The 26,795-nt window shown below is 48.4% G+C and overlaps 1 protein-coding gene across 1 annotated transcript; it reads right to left on the reverse strand.

Annotated features, from left to right (window-relative positions):
* Positions 1-276: 276 nt before the first annotated feature.
* Positions 277-25,761, reverse strand: Scpep1 (serine carboxypeptidase 1). Its single transcript, XM_004859801.3, has 13 exons — positions 25,616-25,761; positions 23,594-23,742; positions 19,942-20,031; positions 18,381-18,536; positions 17,847-17,921; positions 17,099-17,171; positions 12,853-12,890; positions 12,090-12,218; positions 11,457-11,550; positions 10,329-10,442; positions 7,832-7,969; positions 4,827-4,990; positions 277-1,230 (listed from the first exon to the last, which is right to left on the reverse strand). The coding sequence occupies exons 1-13, from the start codon at positions 25,689-25,691 to the stop codon at positions 1,168-1,170; spliced, it is 1,359 nt and encodes a 452-aa protein (XP_004859858.1). The 5' UTR covers positions 25,692-25,761; the 3' UTR covers positions 277-1,167.
* Between the last annotated feature and the right edge of the window lie 1,034 nt (positions 25,762-26,795).

Raw genomic sequence — 26,795 nt, forward strand, 5'->3', positions numbered from 1 at the left:
CTACCCTCACATTCTGCAGGAATACATTTAGGGTTTGGTTTTCAAAACAATCCTACAACTACAGGAAGTGGGGTTTCTTCCAGGACAAGCTTGGAAGCCTTGAGGTCCCTTGTGCAGACTTGAGCTGTGAATTAAAAATTAAAAGTCCTGCAGGGCATGGTGGCGCACACCTGTAATCCCAGCACTTGGGAGGCTGAGGCAGGAGGACTGCCATGAGTTCAAGGCCAGCCTGAACTACATAGCAAGACCCTGTCTCAAAAAACAAACACAAAAAAATTAAGTCCAAAACTCATCACTTTAATTTTAAAGAAATGTAATAATCATTCAACTAAATAATCTTTCTTTTACAAATTCACTATAAAGAAATAGTAAGAACGTGCATAAAACCCTAAATTTCAGGATGAATCACCAGAGTACCATTTACAATAGTGACTAATTAGAAAGTACTTGTCGGAAACCATTGGGAATTTGGTAAACAGTCAAACTACAAAATGAAATGTTCAGATGCCATTAGAAATGTTACAGAAGAACATTTATTGACATGGAAAGGTGGTTAGGATATACTGATACATGAACAAAGTAGACAGTAAAATAATACAGTAATGATTCAATTTTTATTAAAAAAATATGCATGTATAGCAAAAAGACATCTGCAGGAACAGACACTGGATTGGTGAGCGTGCTTCTCCCCAGGAAGGGAGCACATAAGTTTTGATTTTGTTCTTTGCTTAACTGTGTTTCTCACTTTTTTAGTAAATCACATCATTTTCTTTCAAAATAAGAGCAAGTCAATCTATCACAGTTCTTCATTTTGATTAGAATAATCCATTTTTTAAAACTTAAGTTTGTTTGTTTTTTTGTTTTTTTAAGCAGATTGAGAGGCTGAGGGCTGAGACAGGAGGATCGCTGTGAGTTCAAGGCCAGCCTGGGCAACACAGTTAATTTTAAGACCAGTCTGGACTACATAGCAAGACCTTGTCTCAAAAACCTGAAAAAAAAAAAAAAAGGCAAAAATGACTTCCAAGTCACTGCAGAGGGTGAGCTTTTGGTCTCTGCAGGTGCTGGGAGGAGCCTTCATCATCCGGGACCACGCTGGACTTGGAGGCGACAGATCGAGTTTCCCCGTGCTCCAGCATCCGTGGTCCGCTCCTGTGTCCCCAGGGCCACCTACTCCTGCTGAGTCACCAGCCGCATCATCTTCAGAGCCATGTCTCCTTGGTCAGCGGGAACCTGGAAGCAAGCACCAGGCGAGTTAGTGTTCCTACTGCCATTCCTGAGCAGGGTGAGGGCAACACCCTGAAGCCCAGCTCCTAGAAGAGAGCCAGCTCTGTGACAAGTGTGAGGACAGCTGCACCTTGGGGCACCCTGTAAGGTGAGGGCCCTTCTGGAAACCGCCCAAGTTGGACAGAAGCTCCGCTGGGCCCCCACTGTGTTGAGTGACAGAGGCCTGGAGAAGTCGGCTGTTAGAAAAGAACCTTTACTCTGCTGGGGGCTCGTCTGTTGACGTCTATTCTTTGTCCTGGGTGCTGAGGATGAAGGGTAGGGCCCCACACATGCTAGGCAAGTGCTCTACCACTGCATTACACACTCCCACCCAACCCCAGCACCTGTTGGTTCCTTTACAGAGGCTATGCTCAGGGTACCGGGACCTCACCTGCTCAAGAAGGAAGACACTCAACATCTGACACAATTCTTTGTATAGGAGGATCCCAGATTGGGTACAAAGTGCAGAAGAGGCCGAGAGGGAGGCTAACAGGAGAGCAGCAAACAGGCCCTTGGTTTGGACAGCATTCAAAGTTTTGCATCGTCTCTTTTGTTTCCCCTAAGCTTTTTAGAATAAATCCTTTAAAGAATCTCTTTGCTGCTCTAGGGATATACTCAGTGGAAAGGCTCATGTTTACCATGCATAAGACTTAGGTTTGATCCCCAGCACTATGAGAAACAAAATAAAACCAAAAACCACCTTCCCACACACCACGGAAAGGGGAAGGTCAGAGGCTTCAGTCTCTCTTCCACAAAGAGAGGGGTGAAGAGATGGTCTCTCGGGTCTGAAATCCCCCAGTTCACGATTCTCTTGGCACATCCCTGTCCTGGACTCTCCTGCCAAGCAGGCGTCCCCAGGAGGTGACACAGCGGGACATTCTAAAATGACATTTAATCAACTAAAGGAGAAGTAGAGGGGGTGACTGAAAAACAGTCTCCAGGGAATATTTTAAGCCTGTCCTCAGCTGGTCTCTTCTGAATGTGACAAAGTGAGAGGAAATGGGTCTGAACCCCAGTGGCAGAGGGTGAAGGTGGCTCACAGTGACAGTGTTTGGTTCGCAGACTCCCTGCTAGCACTTCCCCAGGCATTACTAAAGGTCCCCAGATCCCCAGGGCCATAAATAATGTCCCCTTTCCACTGTGCCCTGTTGCCTCATCTGTCCTCTCTTCAAAGGCTGGGCTACGGTCTTCCACTTGAAGGAGGTTGTCAGCTTCTCCCACTCACTATTCACCCACGGTCCCCAACCTTTCCACCCCGCCCTCAGCCTGCCGTTCCACCAGAAGTGCCCACCGAGCCCGTGGGAGAACCAGGGGCCACGTCATGGCCCGCGTTTCAGTCCCTTATCTGGGTGTGCAGCAGCACCTGACATGAGAAGTCACTGGCTGCTCTGGGGACCCCAGGAAACCATCATTTCTTTTTATCCCAAATAATTGCCAATTCTTCCCCCTGCCTTTTTTTCCTTTCTTTTTCCAGTGCTGCAGATTGAACCCAGGACCTCATACAGGCTAGGCATTGAGCTACACATCTCCAGCCCTTTTAAAAGTTTTATCTTAAGACAGGGTCTCAGGGTGGGCTTAAATTTGGGATTCTCTTGCCTCAGCTTCCAGAGCAGCTGGGATCATAGGTGTGGGCCACTATACCCAGCCAATGAAGACTTTCTTATACTTTATCAAATCCATCCACTTTTGTCCCTCCTGGGTTACCGTAACAGCCTCATCTTCAACTCTCTACCCCAGCCCTTCCCCATGGCCCCTGCTACTAGAGTGTTAGTTCTTAGACAAATCTCTTAATTTCCCTCCTTTGCCTGAAACCCCTCCATGACACTGCAGTCTGAACTCCCCAGCATGTTGGCAGAGTCCCCTTTCCCAGCTTCCCAGGGCCTCCCTCCCTGAAGGCTCCTTCAGGCTTTCCACATGCTGCTGCCCTTGCCTCTCCTCTTTACCTAACTCACCTCTGCTCATCATGGGTGCCCAGGCCTCCACTCCCCCTAGCCAGGCCTGGGGGCACTTTCCTGGGCCACCCCCATCTTAGCACCGCTTTCTCCATGCTGTGCAGGGTCTATCTGCCTGCCTGTCCCCCCAGACCAGCGACGGCGAACCTTTTAGAGTTTTCAACACTACACACAGCTGGCTGTGGCATGCGTGCCATAGGTTCGCCACCACGGCTCTAGACCATAAGCTCCTGGAGGACAGGGGCTCCGCATCATCCATCTTTGTGCTCCAATACCTGCACAGCACAGTGGTTAGCACTCAGGAGACACCCAGGTATTTGCCTGGGGCCCTTCTGCCTCTGATAATGCTTCTTATTCTTTTTAAACTTGAATATTTATTTGTTTATTGTGGTGCTTGGGCTTGAAGCTGAGGGCCTTGTATATGCTAGGCAAGTCCTCTACACTTCCACCCCACACGATTCGTTCTTTAATTCCTTTGCAACTCCTTTGCAGGGATTGGGGGCAGGACTAAGGCCTCCACAGTCTTCCTCAGCTCACGAAAAGCCACTCAGTCAACCTATAACTGAAGGGAAAATAGAACATTCACTTGGCATATGTTGCAGGGCAGTCATCGAATGCCCCATCTTTGGCTTCAAAGCCTCTTCTATTTATTTGTTTGGGTTTTTTGAGGCCGGTCTCACACTGTAGTTCAGGCTGGCCTTGAACTCACTATTTTGAACTGGCAGTGATCCTCCTGTCCCAGCCTCAGCCTCCTGAGTACTGGGATTCCAGGTGTGCACCACCACACCTGGCTCAGAGCCTCTGCTAAACAAATCCCCTGGCCACCACTGCTTGGGGACTCTTGTGCCATCCTCCATGACTCAGTTTACAGAGCAGCCAGCTTTGATTTGTACTCCCTGCAAATGGCCAGAGAAAGGCAAGTTCCTCCCTTTTTCCCCCAGGACAAACTGTGAAGAGAAAAGTATGTGCCTGCCACCTTTAAACCTAAAAAGACAAAGCGCTCAGCACAACTCTCACCACCGGTTTTACTCTTTAAAACGAGTCTATATTGGGCCGGGGATTTAGCTCAGTGGCACCGTGCCTGCCTTGCAAGCGCGAGGTCCTGAGTTTGATCCCTGGTACCAAAAAGAAAAGAAAACAATAAAATGAGTCTACACTCAAAGCAATGAGGCAATCATACAGGTTGAGTATCCCTTATCTGAAATGCTTGGGACCAGAAGTGTTCTTAGGTTTCGGAGTTTCTCGGATTTTGAAGTGTCTGCACATACACAAGGAGGATGTGACCCAAGCATAACATCACCTGTACAAACAGCCTCAAGGTCATTTTATGCAATATTTTTCGTACCCCTGGGTTCTGACTACCTCGAATCAGGTGCATGCGATGCCATGTTGGCTCTCAAGAAGTTTTTAATTTTGGACCATTCTGGAGTGTGGATTTTTGGATCAGAGAGGGTCAACCTGGAGCAGACTTTCACTAGAGAACCCAAAGCATTCCCAAGCCTGAAGTACTTCTAAGGCCCATTGAGGCAGTGGACACACACACAGTAAACTGCCTGTGGGTCTCCACTTGGAACGACCTTAAGCCTGGAATGAAAGTTGACACTCTCTTACCATGTGACCTGCGCCCAGAATCCAGAAGAAAGACAGGTTCTTGTAGGACTTGACAAAAGCGGACGTTTCCAAGGACTTTGGGCTGCTGTGCAAGGCCTTCCACTTCAGCTGATTGAATTTGGGCATCTCTAGCCATTTCAGCTTCCGCAGCCAAGCCTCCTGACCTAGTGAGAGGAACAGGAAGAAGGCCCAGCATCAGTGGCTGCAGAAACTTATGTCAAAAGGAGCTTCTAGGGCCAGGGATTTAGCTTAGTGGTTCCGGTGCAAGCGCAAGGTCCCGAATTCGATCCCCGGTACCTTATAAAAAAAAAAGGAGGTTCTGATCCCCTGTCCAAGTAGCTATTCCAAAAATGCATCCGTCTTAATAAATTCTCGTTAGGTTATTCTAAAATACTTTCCAGTATTCCTCAGGTAGACTTAGCTTCTCATCCAGGTGTGCCTATAAAATAGGAATGGCAATAGAAATAGTCTAACTACAAGCTATGTTACTCCCGAGACAAACTGGTAAGAGGTATAAAATGTACAGTGGTATAAACTAACTTTATATTATCTGTATCCAGTCACTACAAAAGGTCTTCGGGTTTACACCACAGGAGCTAGATCCAAGTTCTGAGCCCCATAGTGAAAAAGTTTTAATGGCCCAATGGTCCCCAAAACAGTTATCTTTATTTAGTGTATTCCTTCACCATTGTTATCATTAAAAGAACAGTAGATTTTTTTTTTTATTAACAAAACAGGAAGAGCCCATATGCTCTTAAACTCCACTTATTTGGGTAAACAAATAGAGGTTAATATTGAAGATAAAGGTTTACACCAAACGCTACCTAATTGTGTCTGAGTTCTTCAACTTTGTAGAGCCATTATTCACCAAGATTCTACATTTAATTTTTGGCCCCTTGCTTGTTTATCAGGTTATAAAATCAAGCTTAAGTATCAATAACTTGCTAATGCTCTTGTCCTCCATTCCAGATTATCAATAAGCCAGTAAGTTGGGCTCTGGGCCTGTGCTTTCCACCTGTAAATTGCACTTCCTTCCACAGACTTCCACCCTCAAGGAAGCAGCACTATTAATGGGCAGCAGATCTCAACTTCACACACATGTAGTGGTTTGCACTGTGACACAGCCTGCCAGATGCAGGCTGGTAGTAACATGACAGGTGGCAGAAACATACATCACAGATGATCCAGCTTGAAGATACCCCCCAGCCCTATAAGCATACCCAGCTCTAGATAGTAACTGCCTCTCTCTTGAGGACCCACATGCTACTTCTTTAAGTGCATACTTTAAATTTCTGCCCAATAAATCCCTTTATGTCTTATTTTCTGGTACCGGGGATCGAACTCAGGACCTTGTGCTTATGAGGCAGGCACAGTGCCACTGAGCTAAATCTCCAGCCCCCTTTATGTCTCTTTAAACAACAAAAAAAAAGTAATGCTGTTTAGCAGTATAGAAAAGGGGTGTGGGAGAGCTAGGTCCTATAACTTGGTGCTTCCCAATCTTATGTGCATAAAATTCACAGGGGCCTTATTCAAATGCAAATCCTCATTCAGCAGTTCTGGGTGGGGCCTGAGCACCTGTATTTCTAGCAGGTTCCCAGGAATGTCTGAGCTGTGAAGAACTGCTGCCTGTGAAGCTGTTTTTGCCACTAACTCTCCTGCTGTCGCCTGCTCTTTAGGAAGGGAACCAGGGACCTCTGGAGCTGACAGGGCTGTCAAGAAGACTGAGAAGTGTCAGGGATGAAGAGACTGAATGAGGCTCACCTGGGCAGCTCATGGAAGAAACTAGAAGCTTTTCAGGTTGCAAGGTGCAAAAGCACTCACTCCTGGTGGCGTTAAGAAGAGGCGCATTGCATTTGCTGGAGCATGAGTCTCGCTGTGCCTGTGCCTCCTGAGAACATCCCTGAGACTCCCTCCACCTGACAGCCTCACTGACACCACAGCGAGCTCAGGGCTGGCAGGCTGGGCCACAGAGCAGTACCAGGGATCTCAGAGTTACAACTAGAGGATTGTTAGGGTTTAGTTTTAATTCAGTGTGCAGTGCTTCACATCTACTGTGACACTGTGCAAAACTAAGGGCTTCTGGTTTAGATCTAGAATGTCACCCTCAAGTGCGTGGAGCTTTTGAGAGGTGACTAAATCATGGGGTGCTCCGCTCGTCAGTGGATTCCTTCATTGATGTGTTCATGGAGAAATGTGCTAGGAGGTGGGGCATGGTGTTGCCGAGCGTGTGGCTCTGGGGTCTAGCTCCCTCTGCTCCTTCCTCCTCTCTCTGCTGTCCTTTCCTTTTCCATGCCTTCTACCAGGCCATTTCTGCCTGTGAGCTGGCAGACCATCCACAGACTGAGATCTCTGAAACTATGAGCCAAAAAAAGCCTCTCCTCCCTTAAGCTGTAAATATCAAGTATTTTGTCCCAGTGGCAAGAAAATGCTAATACATAAGCTTTTCCCTCAGTTAAATAGTGCCTTTGCCCAATAGCCAGGAAATTTTTGTAGTGGGAGCAGGCACCACTCTTTAATCATAACCTGAAGTGTCTTCAAGTTTTGAGGGACCAGATTCCTCAAAACCTAGCAGAGGCCGGGCGTGGTGGCACACACCTATAATCGCAGCACTCAGGAGGCTGAGGCAGGAGGATCACCGAGAGTTCGAGGCCAGCCTGAACTACATAGTGAGACCATCTCAAAAAAGGAACAAAGGGCTGGGGATTTAGCTCAGTAGCTCTGCCGCCTGCCTCCTAAGCACAAGATCCCAAGTTCGATCCCCAGTACCAAAAAAAAAGGAAAAAAAGGAACAAAAATAAAACAAAACAAAAAACCTAGCAGGGCCCAGACTTCTCTGATGTATCACAGCTGTATTCAGCTTCCCTCTCTTTGATAAGCCAAGGTCAGGGTGGACGGATGCAGCAAGAAACGGCCTTCCTCCTGACATCAATGTCACCAACGCCAAGACTGACACGTCCAAGGCACGTTCCTACCCACAGTGCTCCTGCTTTAGAGTCAGTGCCTACCCATGGTGTCCACGATGAGATCCAATTGTCCATTGTATACAGTCACGTTGACCCCAGCTTCCAGCAACTCATCTACAATGCTGATGACAGGCTTCATGAAGTCCTCTTCCATGCTTATGAAGACGGAAGAAGACTGGGCTACTCGAGGCAAGAAAGAGGTAGCAGCTTAGAATGTGCCAGAACAAGAGGTGCTTTTCAGCCCAAGCATCCTGTGCTCTAGCACCTCAAAGTCACCACCATACAGCACTTACCAAAGGCTGAGTGGCAGGAGCCGCACAGACAGTGACCCATGCCTGAGCTATGGACGGAAAGGAAGCATGAACAGCACATGTGGTCCATTCCGTCGGGTGTTTGAGATGATGGCAGATATCATTTTTAATGAGGAATTGAAACCTGGGAGCTAGCAGTTAGTGGGGCAGAGGCCCAGGGACACTCTTTAGGTCCACTAGGGACTAAACTGTACTCTGGGGTCAATGTTTTCCTTTTATGCTGGGTAATACCAGGGCCATGTTCCAAATTCTAAACAGGTGGGGCTGCCTTATAATAAACCAAACCAAACCCAAGCCAATTTAGAGCTGGGCCTCAGGGAAGCCACATGGGTAAGGAGGCCAGGCAAGAGAAGAGCCAGTCAGCACGGCACTCCTGCTGGATTCTTCCCTTGCAGTGTCATCACACTGAGTGACAACAATACTACTAGCAGCCGCCACTTAGGCCCCAGCCACAGGGCCAAATAAGTGTCTTAAAAACTGATAGGTCTCCCACTACCTCAGCAGCTATTATGTATAGTAGCTGCCCTCTTCCTATCGTGCCTTGCCCCCTCCCCTGTGTGACGTCATGCCAAGATGGTTGCTCCCACCAAAGAATAAACCCTTCTTCCCAGCATGCCCCTGTTCCTGCCTAGAAAGTAACCTAATACTCGCTCACCTCCTACCATCTAGTGACATCACCGGCTCCATTCCCTAGTCACTACCTCACTCAACCCCACCTCAGCCCCTACAAACCCCACCCCAGTCTCTATAAAAGACTCTTCCTGCCCTGGCCATATTGCTTTTGTCTCTCCTTTGTTTAGAGACAGCCCGGCAGATCTATTCCCCTAATAAAGGCTTGTTGTGGCCTGGTCTGGTCTTGGTTTTCGGGCCTTTTACCAGACAAAAGCTACTTCCCACTTGTTCTCCATCACTACCTTTGGAAGTAAGGTGCCTTGACTTATGCCTAGCACATATAGTTGGTCAGTGGCGAGCTGAGATTTGAACTCAGGCCTGGGTGATTCGACTTTTGTATGTTTCACTCTAAACTGCAACTCAAGGCCCAAGGGACAGTGGCCAGGACAGTCTGTCCTTTCTGGATCACTCACACATCTGGAGCCGAAGAGAGTTTCTTCACTAGCAATCAGCTGCAAGAATATAATCACTTTGCCCATTTAGCCTCACTGGAGAGAGAGGCTCCCTATAGCCAGAGAATCTGGGGCTGGAAAAATACCATCAAGAAGATAAAATGAAGGAGGTGAGCTGAAAGGATGTGTTCGTAAGAGCTTGCTCCACACCTGCACTCGTATGATTCCTCCCATGCTCAGTGCCACCATAGCTCCTCACAGCTGTGTCCACTGCCTGCAGCTATGGACACCACATCCCACCTCCTATGTGATCTAGAAGCATGAGGATACCAGGTCTAGGGTGAGCCTCCTGGTGCTTGCAGGTTGGGACAGGATCATCCATGATCCCTGGAGAAGCCAGGACCAGGGACAAGTTTCAGTTTCTCAGCACTGCCAAGCAGCCATACAAGAAAGGGGCCTCCTGATCACATAGCTTAGGGGTACCTTGAACACACACTCAAAGCCACCCAATGGGACAGCCATGCATGTACCACTGGTGGTTCAAGCCGTCCAGCAGCCAAGAATATGAATTACAGCCCCGCTGTGAATGTGTTAAGGCCTCTCTGCAGGACTAAGAAGGAACTTGTTCAAGATTTCTACTTGGCTGCGATCACTAAAGACTCTGGTATTTCCACACTATGACCTTCAGATCAGATGTGGTCCATGGCAGACCACAGCCAGCATCAGGATGCCCAGGAGACCAGCAAGTGAGAGCTGGTTAAAACCTGTCCACACACACAGGTGCGTCTGACTCCCTCCAAAGGACCTCTGGCTGGAAATCTAACCTGCCGCTAGTCATAGCCTTGGACATGACTCTTTTGCCTTAAAATTTCAAACTGAGACAAGGTAAAGAGAAGAAGATAATGATCCTCATGTTCCCAAAGCAGGCTTCAAAAATTATTGGCTCATACCCAATCATGTGTCATGTCTCTCCCCACCCACTTCCCTGCCAACCCCAGGAACCCATTCTAGCGTGTCGTTGCCTGACCCTACCCCTGCCTGCTCATCTATAAAATGCGGATGTAACATTGTTTGCTGGCCATTCCACTGATGAAGACCTCTGGATCTGCACCTCCTCTCTTTTCCCAACTTTACAAATGGCACTTAATTAGGTCACACAAGTACCTCCCCAGGAGATATCTTCAGGAATAATTTTGAGCTTCTTTCTGATGGGGCCATTCATGAGCTGACTCAAGGCATCCTGGTGCAGGTGTCGCACGTGGCGTTGAGAAAGGCGAGCTAAAACCAAGCCAGTACAGAGTGGGTCAAGAGCTTGGAAACAGGACGTACGGACATCTTTTCCAGCAGTGCAGTAAGAGGGAGCATCTCAGATGGAAAAGGAAAAGCGCTACCTGATTTATCCCGGGGGAGGAAGAAAGTCAGAATCAGGTTAAAAGGAGGAAGGCTCTGTTAGTATTAACTGAGGGGCCACTGGCATTACCCAAAAGGGACAAGGAAAATCATCTGAGAAGTAAAATCTAGGGGTTCCTCACAGCCTTTATTTGCCTCTTACTGAGGGGATGCCAGGTATTCTGCATCTGAAGAGAAGCTAGGTTGGCTATAAGGCCATTAAATTCAACCCTAAGTGACAGAACCCAGTTGACTAATATATGCCAGGCCTGGTGGTATAAGCCTACATGTAATCCCAGCCACTCAAGAGGCCAGATGGAGCAGGACTGTGACTTCAAGGTCAGCCTGGGCAACTTAAGATTCTGTTTCAAAATAAAACAAAAAGGGTCAGGTGCATGACTTAGTGATAGGGTACTTGGCTAGCATGTGCAAGCCCCTCCCTGGTTCAATCCCCAGTTCTGCAAGAAAAAAAAAATAATGACACTATCATATGGCCTTGTTTATAAAGAATGCTGGGAAAAGACGAATCTAGGGATACAGAAAGCAGATTAGTGGTTGCCTGGGGCTGGGAATGGGAATGAGAACTGATGCAAATAGACTTGTGGGATATTTTGAAGATGACAGAAATGTTCTAACACTGGATTATGGTGATGATTGCACAAGTCTGTGAATATACTAAAAACAATGGAATTATACCCTTAGAACGGGTGAATTTTATGCTATGTAAATATACATTAAAAAAGCTTTTTGGGCCGGGGATTTAGCTCAGTGGTTCTGGCGCCTGCCTCGCAAGCACAAGGTCCCAAGTTCAATCCCCAGTACTGAAAAAAAAAAGCTTTAAAACAGATGGGTTTCTCACTGCAGGAGGCTGAGGCAGGGCTAACAGCATCCAGGTTCACTCACCCAGGTAGTTCGGCATGAACTCTAGGCTGGATTCCATGGCCAAATTGGGGGTGCTCTTGGTTAAGATGTTATAGAAGTTCACCCCGTCTGCATTCTGAAATACACAAGTACAGTTGGCTATTCATTTTCCTTCTTCTTCCATCATTACAGTTGCAAAACAAAAAGGCAGAGAGATTCCCACGGGTGGCTTTAGCTGTGTAAATTTACTCGGACCTACAGAGACGAGGCTGGGAAGGCTCAGGAGGCAGCTGGGTGAACCCACGCTCCTGGGGGAGGCGGCAGCTCCGGGACTGCAGAAGACACAAGGGCTGCAGTTCTCTGCTCGAGGAGACCAGAGATGGGGAGGGTCCTGCACACCTGGTGCCCAGCCAGCAGAGTCTTCTCTTTGGGCTCACTGAAGTCAGCCGCTGGCTGGCAAGGATCCAAGTCACAACAAATATTATCTCCGAAACACACACCTCTGCAAGTCCCAGTCCTTCTTACAGATCACTATGTCACTGCTCAGGCCATCAGATGTATCATCTGATGCGTAATCATTTCCAGGTTTCCGGAGAGGAGAGACCCGGGACAGACCCCGCCTCGACCTCACAGACCACAGGCCCTATACCACAGGGACACCACTACCCCCTTTACCTTTTCAATGATCACTTCTGCCTCCTCCCACAGCTGGGTGGCTTCCTTGTAGAACCCACTATTTATGGCATCCAGGACCTTTTCCGCAACGGTGGACACCTCTGCCAGACCAGTGTCGTCGAGAAGAGACTGGAAGGCAAAGAAGGTTCACTTTCCTTGGGTGCATAAATCTGGTATTGCTGCAGCCAGAGATGGGCACGGAGAAAGGGGAGCTCACATATCGTTCCACGTCACATTGACAGAAAGAATACAGCAAAATGTTAACCGAATTAAGATGGTGGATATCTTAATTTGGGGACGTATTTGAGAATTTTTACTTTTTAGTGTGGTACTGGGGATTGAACTTGGGGGCTCCACATTGACCTACATTCCCAGCCATGTTTTTATTCTCTACTTTGAGGCGGGGGCTTGCTAAATCGCTCAGTTATCCAGGCTGGGCTCAAACTTGCGATCCTCCTTTCTCAGCCTCGAAGAGTGCTGGGATTACAGGAATACACTACCATGCCTGGCTGAACGTTTCCACCATGAAAGGTTAGGGAATTTTAAAAGTGTGGCTGTTAATGCCTGGAAAATGGAGTAAGTGTGCGAGCTGCTGCACAGGGTCTTCAACTGAATACAGACCAATGTTCCCTGAGGAACAGTACCCACTATCTAGGTGAAGTCAGACAGCTTCCACTTCCTGGAGACATAGGAAGTCCAGGCCAGAGAGGTGGGTGGGGCCGATTGCCAGGAAGGAGGCAGAGGCGAGGACCCTCCCACTTACCATGCTGTACAGGTAAGGTCCCCAGGACAGCACCGAATCTGAAGCAAATCACATGGGTACAAATTAAGTGTGTGGTGGCTCTGACCACCCAAGAGCACTGCACAGAGGGCTCCCCTCCAAAGCAAGACTCGCAGGGGCTTCAGTTCTGAGGCTCCTGAGCCACCGCCCATGCAGGAGGTGGGCTCGGTGGCCGGAGGTTGGGATGAGGGCTGGGGCTGTTTCTTCTGCCTCCAGGCACTCCCGGCACACTCCTGTGACCTGACCCAGGCCAGTGAAGGCGTCACAGCCAGTGATGCGTCCCCAGAGGCAGGCAGTGGGTGTGCAGGTGGAGGCCCGGATCTGCACTCTTCTAGGCTTCTTAACAGCTTAAAATATTTCCCCGCCCTCACATCTCTGCTCTGTATCCTGTTTGTTCTATTTAAGGAAGAAGCCTAACGTGTTTGTAACTTCAGTGTCATGGCCATCCTGCCACCTAGTTCAGTTCTATTTCACTGCCATGCTCAGGAGCTCCTAAAGACCTAGGGGCAGCAAACAGCTCCAGGAGAGATAAGTAGGAGCAAGACAGTGCCTGACAACAGCAAGGCAGAGCAAGACAACAGCGGGCTGGGCTGGGTAAGTTCACAGCTGTCCCATCACTTGGTGAGACAAATGGCACGAGAGGTGTGTCAAAAAAGTATCAAGGGTGCTGCGGATTTAGCTCAGTGGCACCGCGTCTGCCTTGCAAGCACAAGGTCCTGAGTTTGAATCCCCAGTACCAAAAAGAAAAAGTATCAAGGGTCTTGCCAAGTGTGGTGGCACACACCTGCAATCCTAGCACTCAGGAGGCTGAGGCAGGAAGATCGCCACAAATTTGGGGTCAGCCTAGAATACAGAGGAAGACCTTGTCTCAAAAACAAGCAAAAGTTCAATCACCGGTACCAAAAAAACAAAAAAACAAAAAAACAAGCAAAAGTATCAAGGGTCTCACTGTATAAAGCACATCTGAGAATGTCCTTCTTTGCTTAGAGACTTTCAATGGCTCCCTTCAGCCAGATCTCTTGAAATATGCATCAATAATCTGTTCTGCAGGTTTTTAATCTAGGTATTAGGAAAAATGATCATGTGCTTAAATGCTTTGGGCTCATCCACCATACAATATATTTATTTATTTATTTATTTGGAGGTGGGTACCAGGGATCCAACTCGGGTCCTTGTGCTTGCACAACAGGTGGCGAAACCCCACTGAGCTAAATCTCCGGCCCCATACAATACATTTCTTTATGCCTTAAAGTACCTATGGACCCTGAAGCGTTGAAGCCAGTGTCTACCATTTGCAAAACTCACGTGAGCAGACCCCTCCGTGGGGTACTCACAGGGCTGGTACTCTTCAGAAATAATTCTGAGAAACACAGGTGTAACAGATCTGTGACCCAGCCGGCACGCACCTCTCCAGCTTAACTTTCAAGCCCGTGCCTTAGTTTCTTGAAATGTAAAATCACCTGGTGTATTTTGTTTGTTTTTTTAAAAAAAAACAAAACAGGATCTTACTACGCAGTCTGAGCTGGCCTTAAACTCTAGCCCTGGCTGGCTTTGAATTCAGGATCCTCCTGCCTCAGCCTCGAGAGTGCCGGGATCACAGGTGTGCACCACTACACCTGGCTCAGAATCATTTGCAGTTCTCCAGAGGGTCTCATCCCCTGCTTGATCTGGACCAGGGACTGGCAAACTCTCTGTAAAGGGACAGACATGAATAACCTGGAGCTGCCTGCTCGCTGTGGTCTTTGTTGAAACTCCTCAACTCTGTCCTTGAAGCCTCCAAACAGCCATAGACAGTGTGTAAATGGACAGCACGGCTGCGCTCAAATAAAAACCTTACTCACTGAGGCAGCCGGCAGGACTGGGTGCCAACCTCTGACGCAGACCCAGCCTGCCCAGTAGAGTTCTCTGCAGTGTTGGAAATGCTCTGCATCTGTGTGGTCCACAAGGATGGGCCACAGCTGCACGCATCTGCTGAGCATCTGATAGGTGGCCAGTGCCTTTGAAAAACTGAAATCAGAATTTTAATTCATTTTGACTTACACAGCCGTGTGTGGCTAGGGGCTGAAATACCGAAACCACCCTGTGTGCTTAGCAACTGTGCAACACCAAATCCTTCTTGAAGATGCGTGTCTTTGTCTAACACCTAGCTGGGTGGGTCCCTGCTATCAACAGTCGTTCATGGAAGTTAACAGTACTTTTTCCTCAAAAAAGAATGCTTTGAGGATGGAGGGGTGACACTGAATAAAAAAAAGATGCTTAAAGCCAGGTATAGTGGCACATGCTTGTAATCCCAGTACTTGGGAGGCTGAGGCAGGAGGATCACCATGAATTGGAGGCCAGCTGGGGCTACATAGTGAGTTCAAGGCCAGCCTGAACTATATACTGAGATCCTATCTTAAAACAGACAAACAAAAAGATCTGGACAGGTAGATTCATAAAGTGAGGTGGGTCATGGTAAGAAGAAAAAAGGTAGATTCTGGACAGGAGAAACAGCACTTACTGAACTATGAGGCTACCCATCTGGCAGAGGCCATGTAGACCAGTGGTCAGTGCCCATATTCCAGCACCTGCTGGCTGGTTTCAATCTCAGCTTTATTACTGTAGCTGTGCAAGTCTAGGAAAGTTGCTTAACCTCTCTGAGTCTCAGTTTCGTCATCTGTTTTTGTCATTAGTATAATAACAGCATCTCCCCTTTGGAATTTGCTAAGGGTCAAAGGAAGTTACTACATGCAAAATGTTAGTGTTGTGCTGAAACTGTGATAACACCCCACCGGAAGTGTGAGGGCCAGCACTATCATTGTGAATCATGGACAGGTCTTGTTTGTGCACCCAATGAGGATGTTCAGTTATGAAACTCAGACCTCTGAGTTGCAGGTCATAGGAGGGCAAGAAACAATCATTCTTTTCTTTTTTTCTTTCTGTACCAGGGATCGAATTCAGGACCTTGCACTTGCAAGGCAGGCGTGGCACCACTGAGCTAAATCCCCAGCCCAAGAAACAATCATTCTACGGGGCCTGAGAATACCCCAAATCCATCGGAGACCCAGCTCTGTCACAAGCCAAATCTTCATCTTTTGGGAGGAAAATATTACCTTTTATAAGTCATTTTCTAATTTTAATTTTTAAATTTTTTTTTTTTTGGTACAGGGGATCAAACTTGGGACCCTGTGGGTGCGAGGCAGGCCGTAGAACCACTGAGCTAAATCCCAGGCCCTATAAATCATTATTTTCCAAAGTTGAGCCATAATCACACATCACAAATTACAAATGCACCTTTCGATGTTTCGATCGACGTTCACGCCCATGCAGCCACCACCTGGTCAAGGCGTGGGACCCCAGCAGCCTAGAACGTGCTTCTCAGTCCCTGCTCAGCTCCTCCCCTCCTCCACAGCCACCTTCTTTTCCCATTTCTCACACTCAAGTCTGGTTTTGCCTGTGAAAAGTCACCTTTTGTTAGGTGAGAATGGCAGCTCCCCACCAAGAGTGATGTTCTCCTGAAGGGGACACCTGGAGACCCTTCTGTCATACACAGGGGGTGCTGATGATACCTCACAGCAGAGGCCAGGGGTGCTGCTTACAAATACCCTCTAATGCCCAGGACAGCACAGGCAGCAAGGGTTACCCCAGGTGTCACAGTGCTGAGGCCGAGACGCCCTGGAACATCAGCCCCACCAAGATGAGTTCTGCTGATGTCTGAAGCCACACCCGACATCTCAACACAGTCACCTGCTCTCTGGGCTCCCAACAGGGATGTGTGGTTGTGAAACTTGGACCCATGAGCTGCGAGACCGGATGACAACCTTGTCCGGCCTGCAACATGAGGAGCAGGTGGAAATGTCACTCCCAGGACTCATACCAGCATCAGGGTGGTGGGGCGGACAAGTGGACAACGCGATTCGCCCATGCCTGACTTGGAATCCTTGCTAGGCAGCCTATGCTGTGTGTCAAAGGCTGCATTTCAGCACCTCTCTGAGCCTTCGCAACATTTCCAACTGCAAAATTCAATTCCTTTGTTGTGAGACTCAAAAAAGAGAAGTCCAGCCAGTGGTGGGTGCTCTGAGAACAAGTTCTCACCTGATGCTTCCTGGAGGCTTCTGGGAGGAGCACGTTCTATGCTGACTTCTCCCAGGACCCAGAAATCTCTGCTGCCTCGTTCCCTGACCTGGACAACACAATCCTAAGTCCCAGGAAGTGGGAGGGAAGAAATGCCTGAAACTTGCATACTTACCAACAGGAGAGATCCAGGAATCGCCCAAAGCTACCCCAGAAAAGTTGCACTTGATGATTCCTTCCTGAACAGCCTGAAAGAGGAATCAAGAAGCGGTGTAGCCAAGGGTAGCCGGCGGTTCCATCTCTTCCACAGCAAGGATCAGCTTTACACGCTGCCTTTGCTGAGCGCAAACTTCCGCCACCCTTGCAAGATTCCCTGGCCACCAGAAGATCACAGGGCCAGCCAGGAGCCAGGGTGGCTGTCTCCTGGCTGCTCAGCATCTCTCAGCCTTGTGCACGGGAGGTGGGTCTGTCCCCTCTGGGAGCAACACCACCAGCCTCCCCGAGGGCTATGATTCTCCCAAGGTGCTTGGATGCTGCATAGGAGGTCACTGAAGGGCTGGAGGCATCTGCAGGACATCTTGGAAGATGGAGCCTTAAGATAAGAAACTCAGGCCGCTGTGCTCCTTCTATTTATTTTACAGCACACACTGCTGGGTGTGGTGGTGCATACTAGTAATCCTAGCACTCTGGGAGGCTGAGGCAGGAAGATCACAAGTTTGAGTCCAGCTTGGGCCTCAGACACGCTAGACGAGTGCTCCACCACTGAGCTACATCACCAGCCCCGAGTGCTATTACTAAGACTTACTTCCACTCTGCATGTACAAAGCTCCATTCAAAGTACATCCCGTATCAAGTGAATGCAAAAGGTACCATAATCAGTGTTCTGTCCAAATCCATGGCAACAAAGGCATTTTCCCTCTTACCTTATAAAGCTCCAGACCAATGCCAGCAGCCATTTTTCCTCCATAGGACTCTGAGAAAATATAGAATGGAACTGTCTAAAAAGAAAAAGTATTTACAAAGAATTAAACACTGTGATTGCCTTTTCATTTACACAAAGTAATTACAAATCTCTATTGCGTGTAATAGCCAGACAAAACAAGCCTGCTTCTGTGTTTTTCCCCATATATGATTAGAATACTGATTCCACAATCACTATTTCAAGCTAAAAGGTCTCGATATGCAATTCAGGCTGGCCTTGACCTCACTAGGTAGCCCAGGCTGGCCTCAAACTCCTGCCTCAGCTTCTCCAGTGCTGGGATTACAGGCATGTGGCACCATGCCTGGCTTAAAGACTATCTTTAAGCAAAAGCCCACAACTCAATCTTGGGAGTAAAAGGGGTTTCTCTGAAATCCACCAGGCAGCAGACTCTTGGGGAAGCTGACATTCAGTCTGGAGAATATATTACTGATGTTCCTACTCTCCTTTACTTAGTTGTTCCCGAGTTCTTGTTTACCTGGAACTCTTTGTGGCAATTGAAGAAGGTCTTCAGGAGGACCAGCATGTCAGAAGCCACCGTAGCTAGGTCCTTGGCATACGCATCAGTCGTGTTCACATAACTAAAGCCAGTGCCCACGGGGTTATCCACGAAGAGGAGGCTGGCAGCCTGGAGCTACATGCCACAGAGGAGAATGTTGCAATCAACTGGCAGCTCAGCGATTAGCTTCCTACCATAGAGCTCAGCAAAACCACATATGTGGTGACAGCAGTGTGGGGACGCCAACTTGTTGTTAGAAGGGATTTTTTAAAAAGAGATAGGAACACAGACCTAAGCCAAGACAGGACAAGGCAAAAAGCAAAGATGAACAGGAACCTGGGGATCAGAGACTCTGCACCGGGCCCTTTCAGGAACACAAGTGCACTACAGGTCCCAGAATATGCTAGTGCAGGCTACACGGGGCAGAGTCAAGCCGAGCAGTCACCCGGAGCTGTGAGGGTCTCCTTGAGGTATGGACATCACACAGCTTCCAGATGAGTCAATTTCCACATGGGCCTGGGTTCCCTGTCCACTGCAGGGATACACTTTATTCTACCACCTTTTCCAAAGAGGTGGAGAGTTAAAAATTCTGCACTTGGTTTGGTGTGGTGGCGCACACCTGCAATCTCAACATTTGGGAGGCTGAGGCAGAAGGATTGGTGCTAATTTGAGGCCATCCTGGGCTACACAGTGACTTCAAGGCCAACCTGAACTACACAGCAAAAACCCTGTTTCAAAAAAAAAAAAAATTCTGTACCTGAAAGGACCCGCATTGATGGAACAGTCTAGCCATGTTCTTCAGTGGTCAGAAATCTTAGCCCTGAAAGGGGCCAGGGCTCGTCCAAGGTCACAAAGTTGGACAGGTGACAGCAGGACCAAGACTGGACCCTGGGCTCCTCACCCCTCATTCAGGCTCTTTGCTGTAGCTTCACTGGCCTTAAATCTAGGAGGCTTGGGGATCAGCTAGTGGGGCCCTTGCTACTGCTACCAAATAGCAAGCATAGGAGCAGCCCAGGACAAGAGAGGAGGAAGTACACAAAGGAAGACCGGGTGGTGAGCTTCTGATGGGAGGGAGCAGCTGGAGGACAGCAGAGAACACTCCCAGTGACAGCTGCTGCTGGGGAGGGCGGAGCAGGGGCACACAGCAAAGGTGGCGGTGTCCCGGCAGAGGCTACAGTTGTGCAACAGCCCGACCCGCTGATGTGTGGTTTTGCACATCTGGAAGTCGGGGCTGAGTAGGGCACTGAGGGTGAGCTTGGGAAGGAAGTAGAACGAGAAGAATGAGGTTGCTGGGAAGGAAAGGGTCCCAGGTGTCAGCCAGAGCAGGTTTCCGGGCAGCGTGGAGAAGACAGGAAATGCCTGTTGGGTATGCTGTCTTGAGACACGGGAGAAGCCCAGCTAGAGAAGACAGGTGCCCAAAGCCTCCGGAAAGGTGTTGCGGTGGGGTGCTAGATCTGTGCCCCAGCCCCCACCCGGGACCAGGTGGGGCCCAGCCTGAGAGGCTACTGGGCAGGTGCAGGTGGGGGCTGCCTCACGGTACCCAGGTGGTTCTTCGTGGTTTCAGATCACGGTCAAGGGGTCCAATTTCCTCAAAATTTCCAAAGCCAGTGCTGGAACCGCCTGGACCACCCTGTGAGAGAGAAAGAAACGAGACAAAAACCCACAGAAAATTTAGTCAATTCTTATTTGCCACAAAGGATGACCACATTCACTAGAAACAATTTATGATTTAGTGACAGCTGGGTCACCCTGCTGGAAGAGCCCTTCAGAAGCACCTCATCTAACCCCTTTCCATGAAAGGGCAGCAAGGCCCAGAGGGGGGATGCGGTGGCTGAGGCTCGACAACCCAGCAATGAGGGGGTTCTCCAAGACTCGACTCTGGGCTGCTGAACCTTTTCTCCTCCGCAAAACTGGGAGACTCTCTCTCTCTTCTGAGCCCCTGTGGACTGACAAAGGGACCGAGAGCACAGTTCGGTCAAGCCAGTTCTCCTTATATAAAACAGTAAATGTGCAAGTCCCAGGCACCTGCTACTGTTGACATCCAGAGTGGGAGACAGGCAGGAGTCTGGACTTAAGCATGGTGTTGGAGACCCCAAAGCACCATGGGAGGATTTCTATGGCTCTGATTGGCTGGGCTGGGAGGAGAGGCGGGGGGTGGACCTTCTGGTGGTCTTGTGAAGAAGCTCTTCAGGAGACAGTCAAGGGAGAAGAGTTTTTCTGGCAAAATTGAAAGGGCTGGCTAAACTTCGGAAAGGGGGCAATGGGAAAAGCATTATCAGCCTGGGTGGATGGAGAGGCCTTGGGCCTAGAATAAAAGAACCAGTCTCTCCCTGCACAGCAGGATGGGAGGGAAAGGGAGAGAAGAAAAGCTGAAAGGGATTGCAGCAGCCCAACAGAAGACAGGCCAATTTGCCGAGGGAAATTTAAAGCAAAGAAAAGGACAGAGGGAGGCTGCTGCCGGGGGCTGGCTGGACACAGCAGGAGACCCCAGCAGGGAGAGGCCGCCCACACGCACATTTTGAGCTGGGTGATAAGATCAGAGGCTCTGCGCACTTTGTGATGAAGGGGAGCCTAAGATTTCCTAACAGGGCAGGAAAAAGTTCACAAACCAGTTGGAGACCTTCATCGGAGAGCCATTTAGAGCAACACCAATGACAGTAAGGACACAGCTCCACTGTCCTGAAGTAGCGAAATGGGTTAGTAAATCACATCCGCAGGAGGCGTAATGATGCCATTTGGAATCACAAACTATGAAAGATTACATGGCAACATTAGAAAATGCTCCAGCAGCAAAATGCAATACGCATTATGCAATAAATTAAAAGCAAGTATGTACCCTCAATGAAAGCCGGGCCCTTTTTTCTTAGTGAGCTTAACAAGATAGGCAGGATCAAAGTGAAAGGCTTGGGAAACTGAACATCCTATGGGCCGGGCCAGGCCGGGTCTTTGTGGGAGAAATCCCACTCCCCAGGCTGCTTCTGGGAAGCAAGAGTGGCGGCAGTTGACTCCCCCTTCCCCTCTCCCCATGGCGGCAAGGAGAGACTGGCAGCAAGCTTCGATTCTATCTGAACACAAAAAAAGATTGCAAAATCTTTAATGCAGAACTTTGGGAGGGGTTACTACTGGAGCCCAGGGCTACCTGGGGACTTGGAAAGATGGTAAATGTGTCAGTGGACCAAATGAAACACTTCGATGGCTTGAAGTCTTCCTAAAATGGCTTGCTACTCCATTCACGACATGACCTCAATTCGCAAAGATTCCCCACCCAGAAGAGGTGATAGCTCCTTGACAGGCTGCTAAAATGGATCTCCTTTCATCTAAATTAATTGTTTCTTTCATAATCATTTTTCCCCCTTTTCCCTTGGGCCTCTGGGGAAAGACAGAAGAACAACTGTGTCTTCAGCTGCTGAGTTTCACAGAGCCTCTAAGTTCAGAGGTTAACGTCAGAGAAGGTCACAAACTAGATGGCTTCCAGGGCCAGGCAGAGGCTATTTTGAAAAGAGCACAGAAAATCAGATGGGACTAGCAGTTCTACATCCCCCAGATCCCCTGTCCTCATTGAGAGGGGGATACTGTACCACTCAGCTTTGAGGACACAGCTTGGGCCCCAAGATACTACATCTCCTAATTTTTGGTTAGAGGAAGGAAACGTCTTGGTTTTAAAGCACAGAGAATTAATTCAGTTTAAACAACTCTGCAGTTAATCCAGGAACAGATCGCAATTTCTGAAATTCAGTTGTTTTTCCAAATTGTTTTCTGCAAAGCCAGGAAAGTACCCAGGGGGCATCCAGGGACAAAGAGGAGGCCACATACATAGGACACCTCACCCTGTCCCACCCCAGCCTCAGCACTTCTGCTTTGCTCTGCTGTAGCTGCCAAATGTGAGATTTCACTGGATGTGAACAAAAGTCCTGCTGAGTAACAAAAAGTTTGAAAACCACCCAAATCCCCCTGATTTAGAAAATGAAGGCCCAGAGAAGGGCAGTGTCTTACCATGGTTAAAACGGGCAGGGAGGCAATAAAAACCCAGGTTTCCCACCCAGCAGGCCTCAGCTTGTCCAGGCCCAGCTCTCTAGTGCTGACCTGGGCTGACACTAGGGCTTTCCTCGAATTTTCCTCCCTGAGGCCTCAGAGGCAGCCCCACACACTGCCCCAGAAGAGGGCGATGTGAAGATCCTAAGAGAGAAAGGTCCCTCCTTGCAAACTGTCCATCTGCACTCTATCCCAGCAAGAAGTCTGCAGCGGGGCTGGGAAGTCAAAGCCGGGACCCAGGGGTGAGTCTGGAGGATGTCCCAGCTGGGTCCACGGAGATGAGTACCAGGGTATCCTGTTTATTGGTGAGCCACCTGGACCCCCGGGGTAGGCGTGGGGTGCTGCCTGAGGATAAAGCAAGACCCTATTCCTCTACCCATCTCTGGGGTGGGTGGCAAATGCCTGTAGCCCTGGACAGATATTTCAGGAATGCAGGAAGGACCTCTGCCTATCCCTAAACACAGTTCAGGAAGCTCCTGGCCTCCCTTCAGAAATCATTGGGAAAATGCAAACTCAGCCAGGTGTGGTGGCACATGCCTGTGATCCCAGCACTCAAGAGGCTGAGGCAAGAGGATTGCCATGACTTCAAGGACAGCTTGGACTCCATAGTGAGTTCAAGGCTAGCCTGAACTACATAGCAAGACCCTGTCTCAAAAAACAAAGATGCAAACTCACTTAGGGAAAGGCTGGAGCCTCATGTTCACACTAAGATGCAAACGGCTAAAAGGCTGGTAGCAATTCTTTCAAAAGATGGGGGGCAAGATGTTAAGAACCATCTTGTTGCAGGGCAAGACCTTAAGGTCCAAGAAAGGATTGTGGGAGGAGAGGGACTGAGGTGCTTCCGTCTTTGCTTTGGAACTTTTCTAAACAGTTTCTATCAGTATAGAGTTGGTATAAAGTCAAACACGTTACCAGCAGCTTTCATAGTTTCCTGCAACTGTCTGGACTCAGCATAAAAAGATCCCGGCAAAAGGCTGGGCCCCTTTCCCCCTGTGATTCAGCACACAGGTGGCTCCCTTGCCTCACCCTGCCTTAGAAGGACACCAAAGCCCCAGGCCTGGCTGCTGGACCAATCAGCCCTCCACCATGGAGCTGTGAGCAAGCAGAGATAAGAGTGGGAAACAGGGGCCTCAACCTAAGGTCAGGAAGGAACCATTTACCTGAAGCCACATGACCAGGGGCAGCTGTGAGAAGTTCTTACAGGGGTTGGTGGCATAATAGAGCCACCAGAACATGTGGGCGTTTTTGCGGACAGTCACATAGTCCCATGTTTCCTTGCCCTCTTGTGCCGGCCAGTCAATGACAGCTCCTGAAAAGGAAGCCCACAGTCATTTTCCTTGGGGAAAGGTCTAACATCCAAGCAGATTCCAAACCTTGTAGATGGCCATGCAACCTAAGAATATTTGATATTCTGGGCAATTTACCTGCCCCCATATACTGTGGGGATAAAGAAAAATAGAACCTTGGTCATGAAAAAGAAGCCGAATGGAATAATGCCATAGCAATAGTGCCACTTTTTCCTCTACACCTTTCTGTGATGTTTTTGTTGTTCTGTTTTCTTTTGTTTTTGCGTTTGCAGTGCTATGGATCAAACGCAAGGCATTACATAGGCAGAGCAAGTGCTCTACCACTGAACTACTTTTCCAACTCAATGATTTTTTAAAAAATTGTGATCCTCCAACTCTAATTTTCCTTAGTTAACTTTTCTAACATCTGTAAAATATTTACTGGAAAAGGACAGGTTAAATAAATACTTTTTGTTTGTCTGAGGCAGGGTCTCAATAAGCAGCCCACGCTGGATTTGAACTCAAAGTTCTCCTGCCTCAGTCTCTGAAATGCTGAGATCACAGGTATGTACCACCACACACAGCTCAGGCTAAGTACATTTTCTATGTCACCTTTTGCTTTAGTAACAACATTCACAGGTATGTACCACACCACACGCAGCTCAGGCTAAGTACATTTTCTATGTCACCTTTTGCTGAAGTAACAACATTCAAACTACAGTATCATTTTTCTCAAAACCATCGGTTGATTATTAAAAAAAGAAAGAAAGAAAACAGGGCCAGGGATTTAGCTTAGTGGTGCCGTGCTTGCCTGGCAAGTGCAAGGTCCTGAGTTGATTCCTGATACTGAAAAGAAAAAAAACAAAAAACAAAAAACGCTGATGTTAAAAGATGACAGGCTAGGTGTGGTAGGAAATGCCTGTAGCCTAGCTGCTGAGAAGGCTGAGCCAGGAGGAATGCTTGAGCCCAGGAGTTCAAGGCCAACCTGGGCAGCATAATGAGACCCCTCAAAAGAAAAGAAAAGATGATGAGAAGAGAGTACCCAGTGACCGAGTTTTCTGCCTTCTACTTCTTCCTTTCTCAAATTTCAAGCCTCTTTAACCAGGAAGAAAAAAGAAAGAAAAAAGAATAAAAGGAAAAGAAAACCAGGAAGTGAAACAGAATGGCTGGAAAATTACAGATACGGCTACAAGAGTCTATAAAGTAATGTGAGATTATAGTCTCCTTGAAAATGACAGATAAGGCTGGAGTCCCTGAAAAACAAGGGCTGGGCATGGTAGTGAGTGCTGGTAATCACATTACTTGGGAGGCTGAGGCAGGAGGATTGATGCAAGCAAATTCACAGTGAATTGAGACCCTGTCTCAGAAAACAAAAACAACAACAAAAAAGTAAGTGTCAAATGAGGCTCACACCAGTCCCTCTTAATCCTGGCACCTCTCCCTTCCCTTGCAGTGCCCACTGTTAAAATGTGGGGGGTAGCTTACTTTACACATGCCAGACACAAGCTATAGGGCCAGATGAGCCCATTTTACTAATGAGAAGAACTGTTGAGCAACTTCGCTAAGGTCACAAGGCAACTCTGTGGCTACTTTCTCTCAGTTCTTGATTCAGACCAGGAGCCAGACTGCTGAATGAAGACTGAAAAATCACCAATCAGCAGTTTCTCCAGTCATACTTTTTTTGTTTTTGAGACAGGGTCTCGCTATGCAGTCCAGGTTGGCACTTAAATTAAAAAAAAAAAAAAAAGATGTGAGGTTCAAAAGCAACATGAATTAAGCAAGGTAAGAACCAGGGGAAAGAAATTTGTTTTTAAAAACGCAAAGCCACTAACAAAATCCCCCCTCCCCCAGACAGAAGGAGGCACCGGCCGCTGGTGCGCCTTTTGCCGAACCTACCCGCACTGAGGCCCAGGAACAGCGGGAACAGCAGCAGCCACCGCGGCACCGGACAGCTCCGCGGCGCCACCCCCATGATGACTACCGCGCGGCAGCCACCGCGACCGCCAAGAGGGGGACCCGTCACGTGATGGCGGGGCCGTGGGCGGGGCTTGGGTGAGCTGGGCGGGGACCTGGGCGGGACGGGGGCAGGGAGGGACAGACAGCGGCGGCCAGGGGCGGGGCCTACGTGGGCCAGAGGCTGGCCGCATCCAGAGCGCCCTCTGCCGGGCGGGAAACCCAGGACCCTTGCGACCGCGCTGCCGCAGTTCAGCGGCCTGATTATGTCGTTCTCTACCATTTCACAGGGGAGATACAGTGGGGAGGAGGCATTTAATGTATTCATTTATTTTTTGTTTGTTTTTAGGGAAAGAGTCTTGCTTTGTGTTAGGCCTTGAACTGACCGTGTAGCCCAGGCTGGCCTTGAACTCGCAGCAGTCCTCCTGCCTCAGCCTCCCAAGTGCTGGGATTATAGGCATATGCCACCACGCCAGGGGAGTGCACTTCAATTATGCGACTAGTCTGAGAGACTACAGAGACATAACCGCCTTCTGCCCTTCCTTCTCCAACAAAAGGCCTGACGGTTTAAAAACTGCTGTATCTGCCCCCATGCGATAAAGCCTGAATCAAGCTGGTCTTTGGAAACTGTGGGATTCCATATTCAGAGATGTGGGTTTTTTAAAAATTATTTTTCTGAATTCGATCTCCGGTACCAAAACAATAAAAATAAAAAATAAAAAATTATTTTTCTTTTAAAATTATATATATTGTAGGGCCGGGAATTTAGCTCAGTGTCACCACGCCTACCTCACAAGTGAAGGTCCTGATATTATATTATATATATTATGAACATTTTGGAAATGTGAAAAAATTTCAGACTGTACATAGCCATTATTGACACACTTGGGATACCTTTTCATAGTCTTTCCCTTTATCTTGTTTTGTTTTGTTTTGTTTGAGACAGGGTCTTGCTATGACCTCAAACTCTTGGGTATCCTCCTGCCTCAGCCTCCTGAGTGCTAGGATTGCAGGCATGTGCCACCATGCCCAGTTCTCTTCATCTTTTTAAACTCAGTCATAAAATTTATTTTTCTTCTTTCACAATAATTTGTGATCAACATTATTTTGTATTGTTACACTA

The sequence above is a fragment of the Heterocephalus glaber genome, unplaced genomic scaffold (genome assembly GCF_053883595.1).
Source record: "Heterocephalus glaber isolate CG9 unplaced genomic scaffold, H.glaber_assembly_v1.0 deba00001773, whole genome shotgun sequence".
Classification (NCBI taxonomy): domain Eukaryota; kingdom Metazoa; phylum Chordata; class Mammalia; order Rodentia; family Bathyergidae; genus Heterocephalus; species Heterocephalus glaber.

What these genes read in the sequence shown, in the direction of transcription:
- Scpep1 (XM_004859801.3), bottom strand. Translation starts at nt 25,691, where the DNA reads ATGGGGGTGGCGCCGCGGAGCTGTCCGGTGCCGCGGTGGCTGCTGCTG. An exon ending in CCCTGGTCATGTGGCTTCAG is followed by an intron (nt 20,032 to 23,593) that starts GTAAATGGTTCC and finishes TCTCTCTCACAG; the next exon opens with GGTGGTCCAGGCGGTTCCAG. An exon ending in TGAAGATATCTCCTGGGGAG is followed by an intron (nt 7,970 to 10,328) that starts GTACTTGTGTGA and finishes TGCCTCGAGTAG; the next exon opens with CCCAGTCTTCTTCCGTCTTC.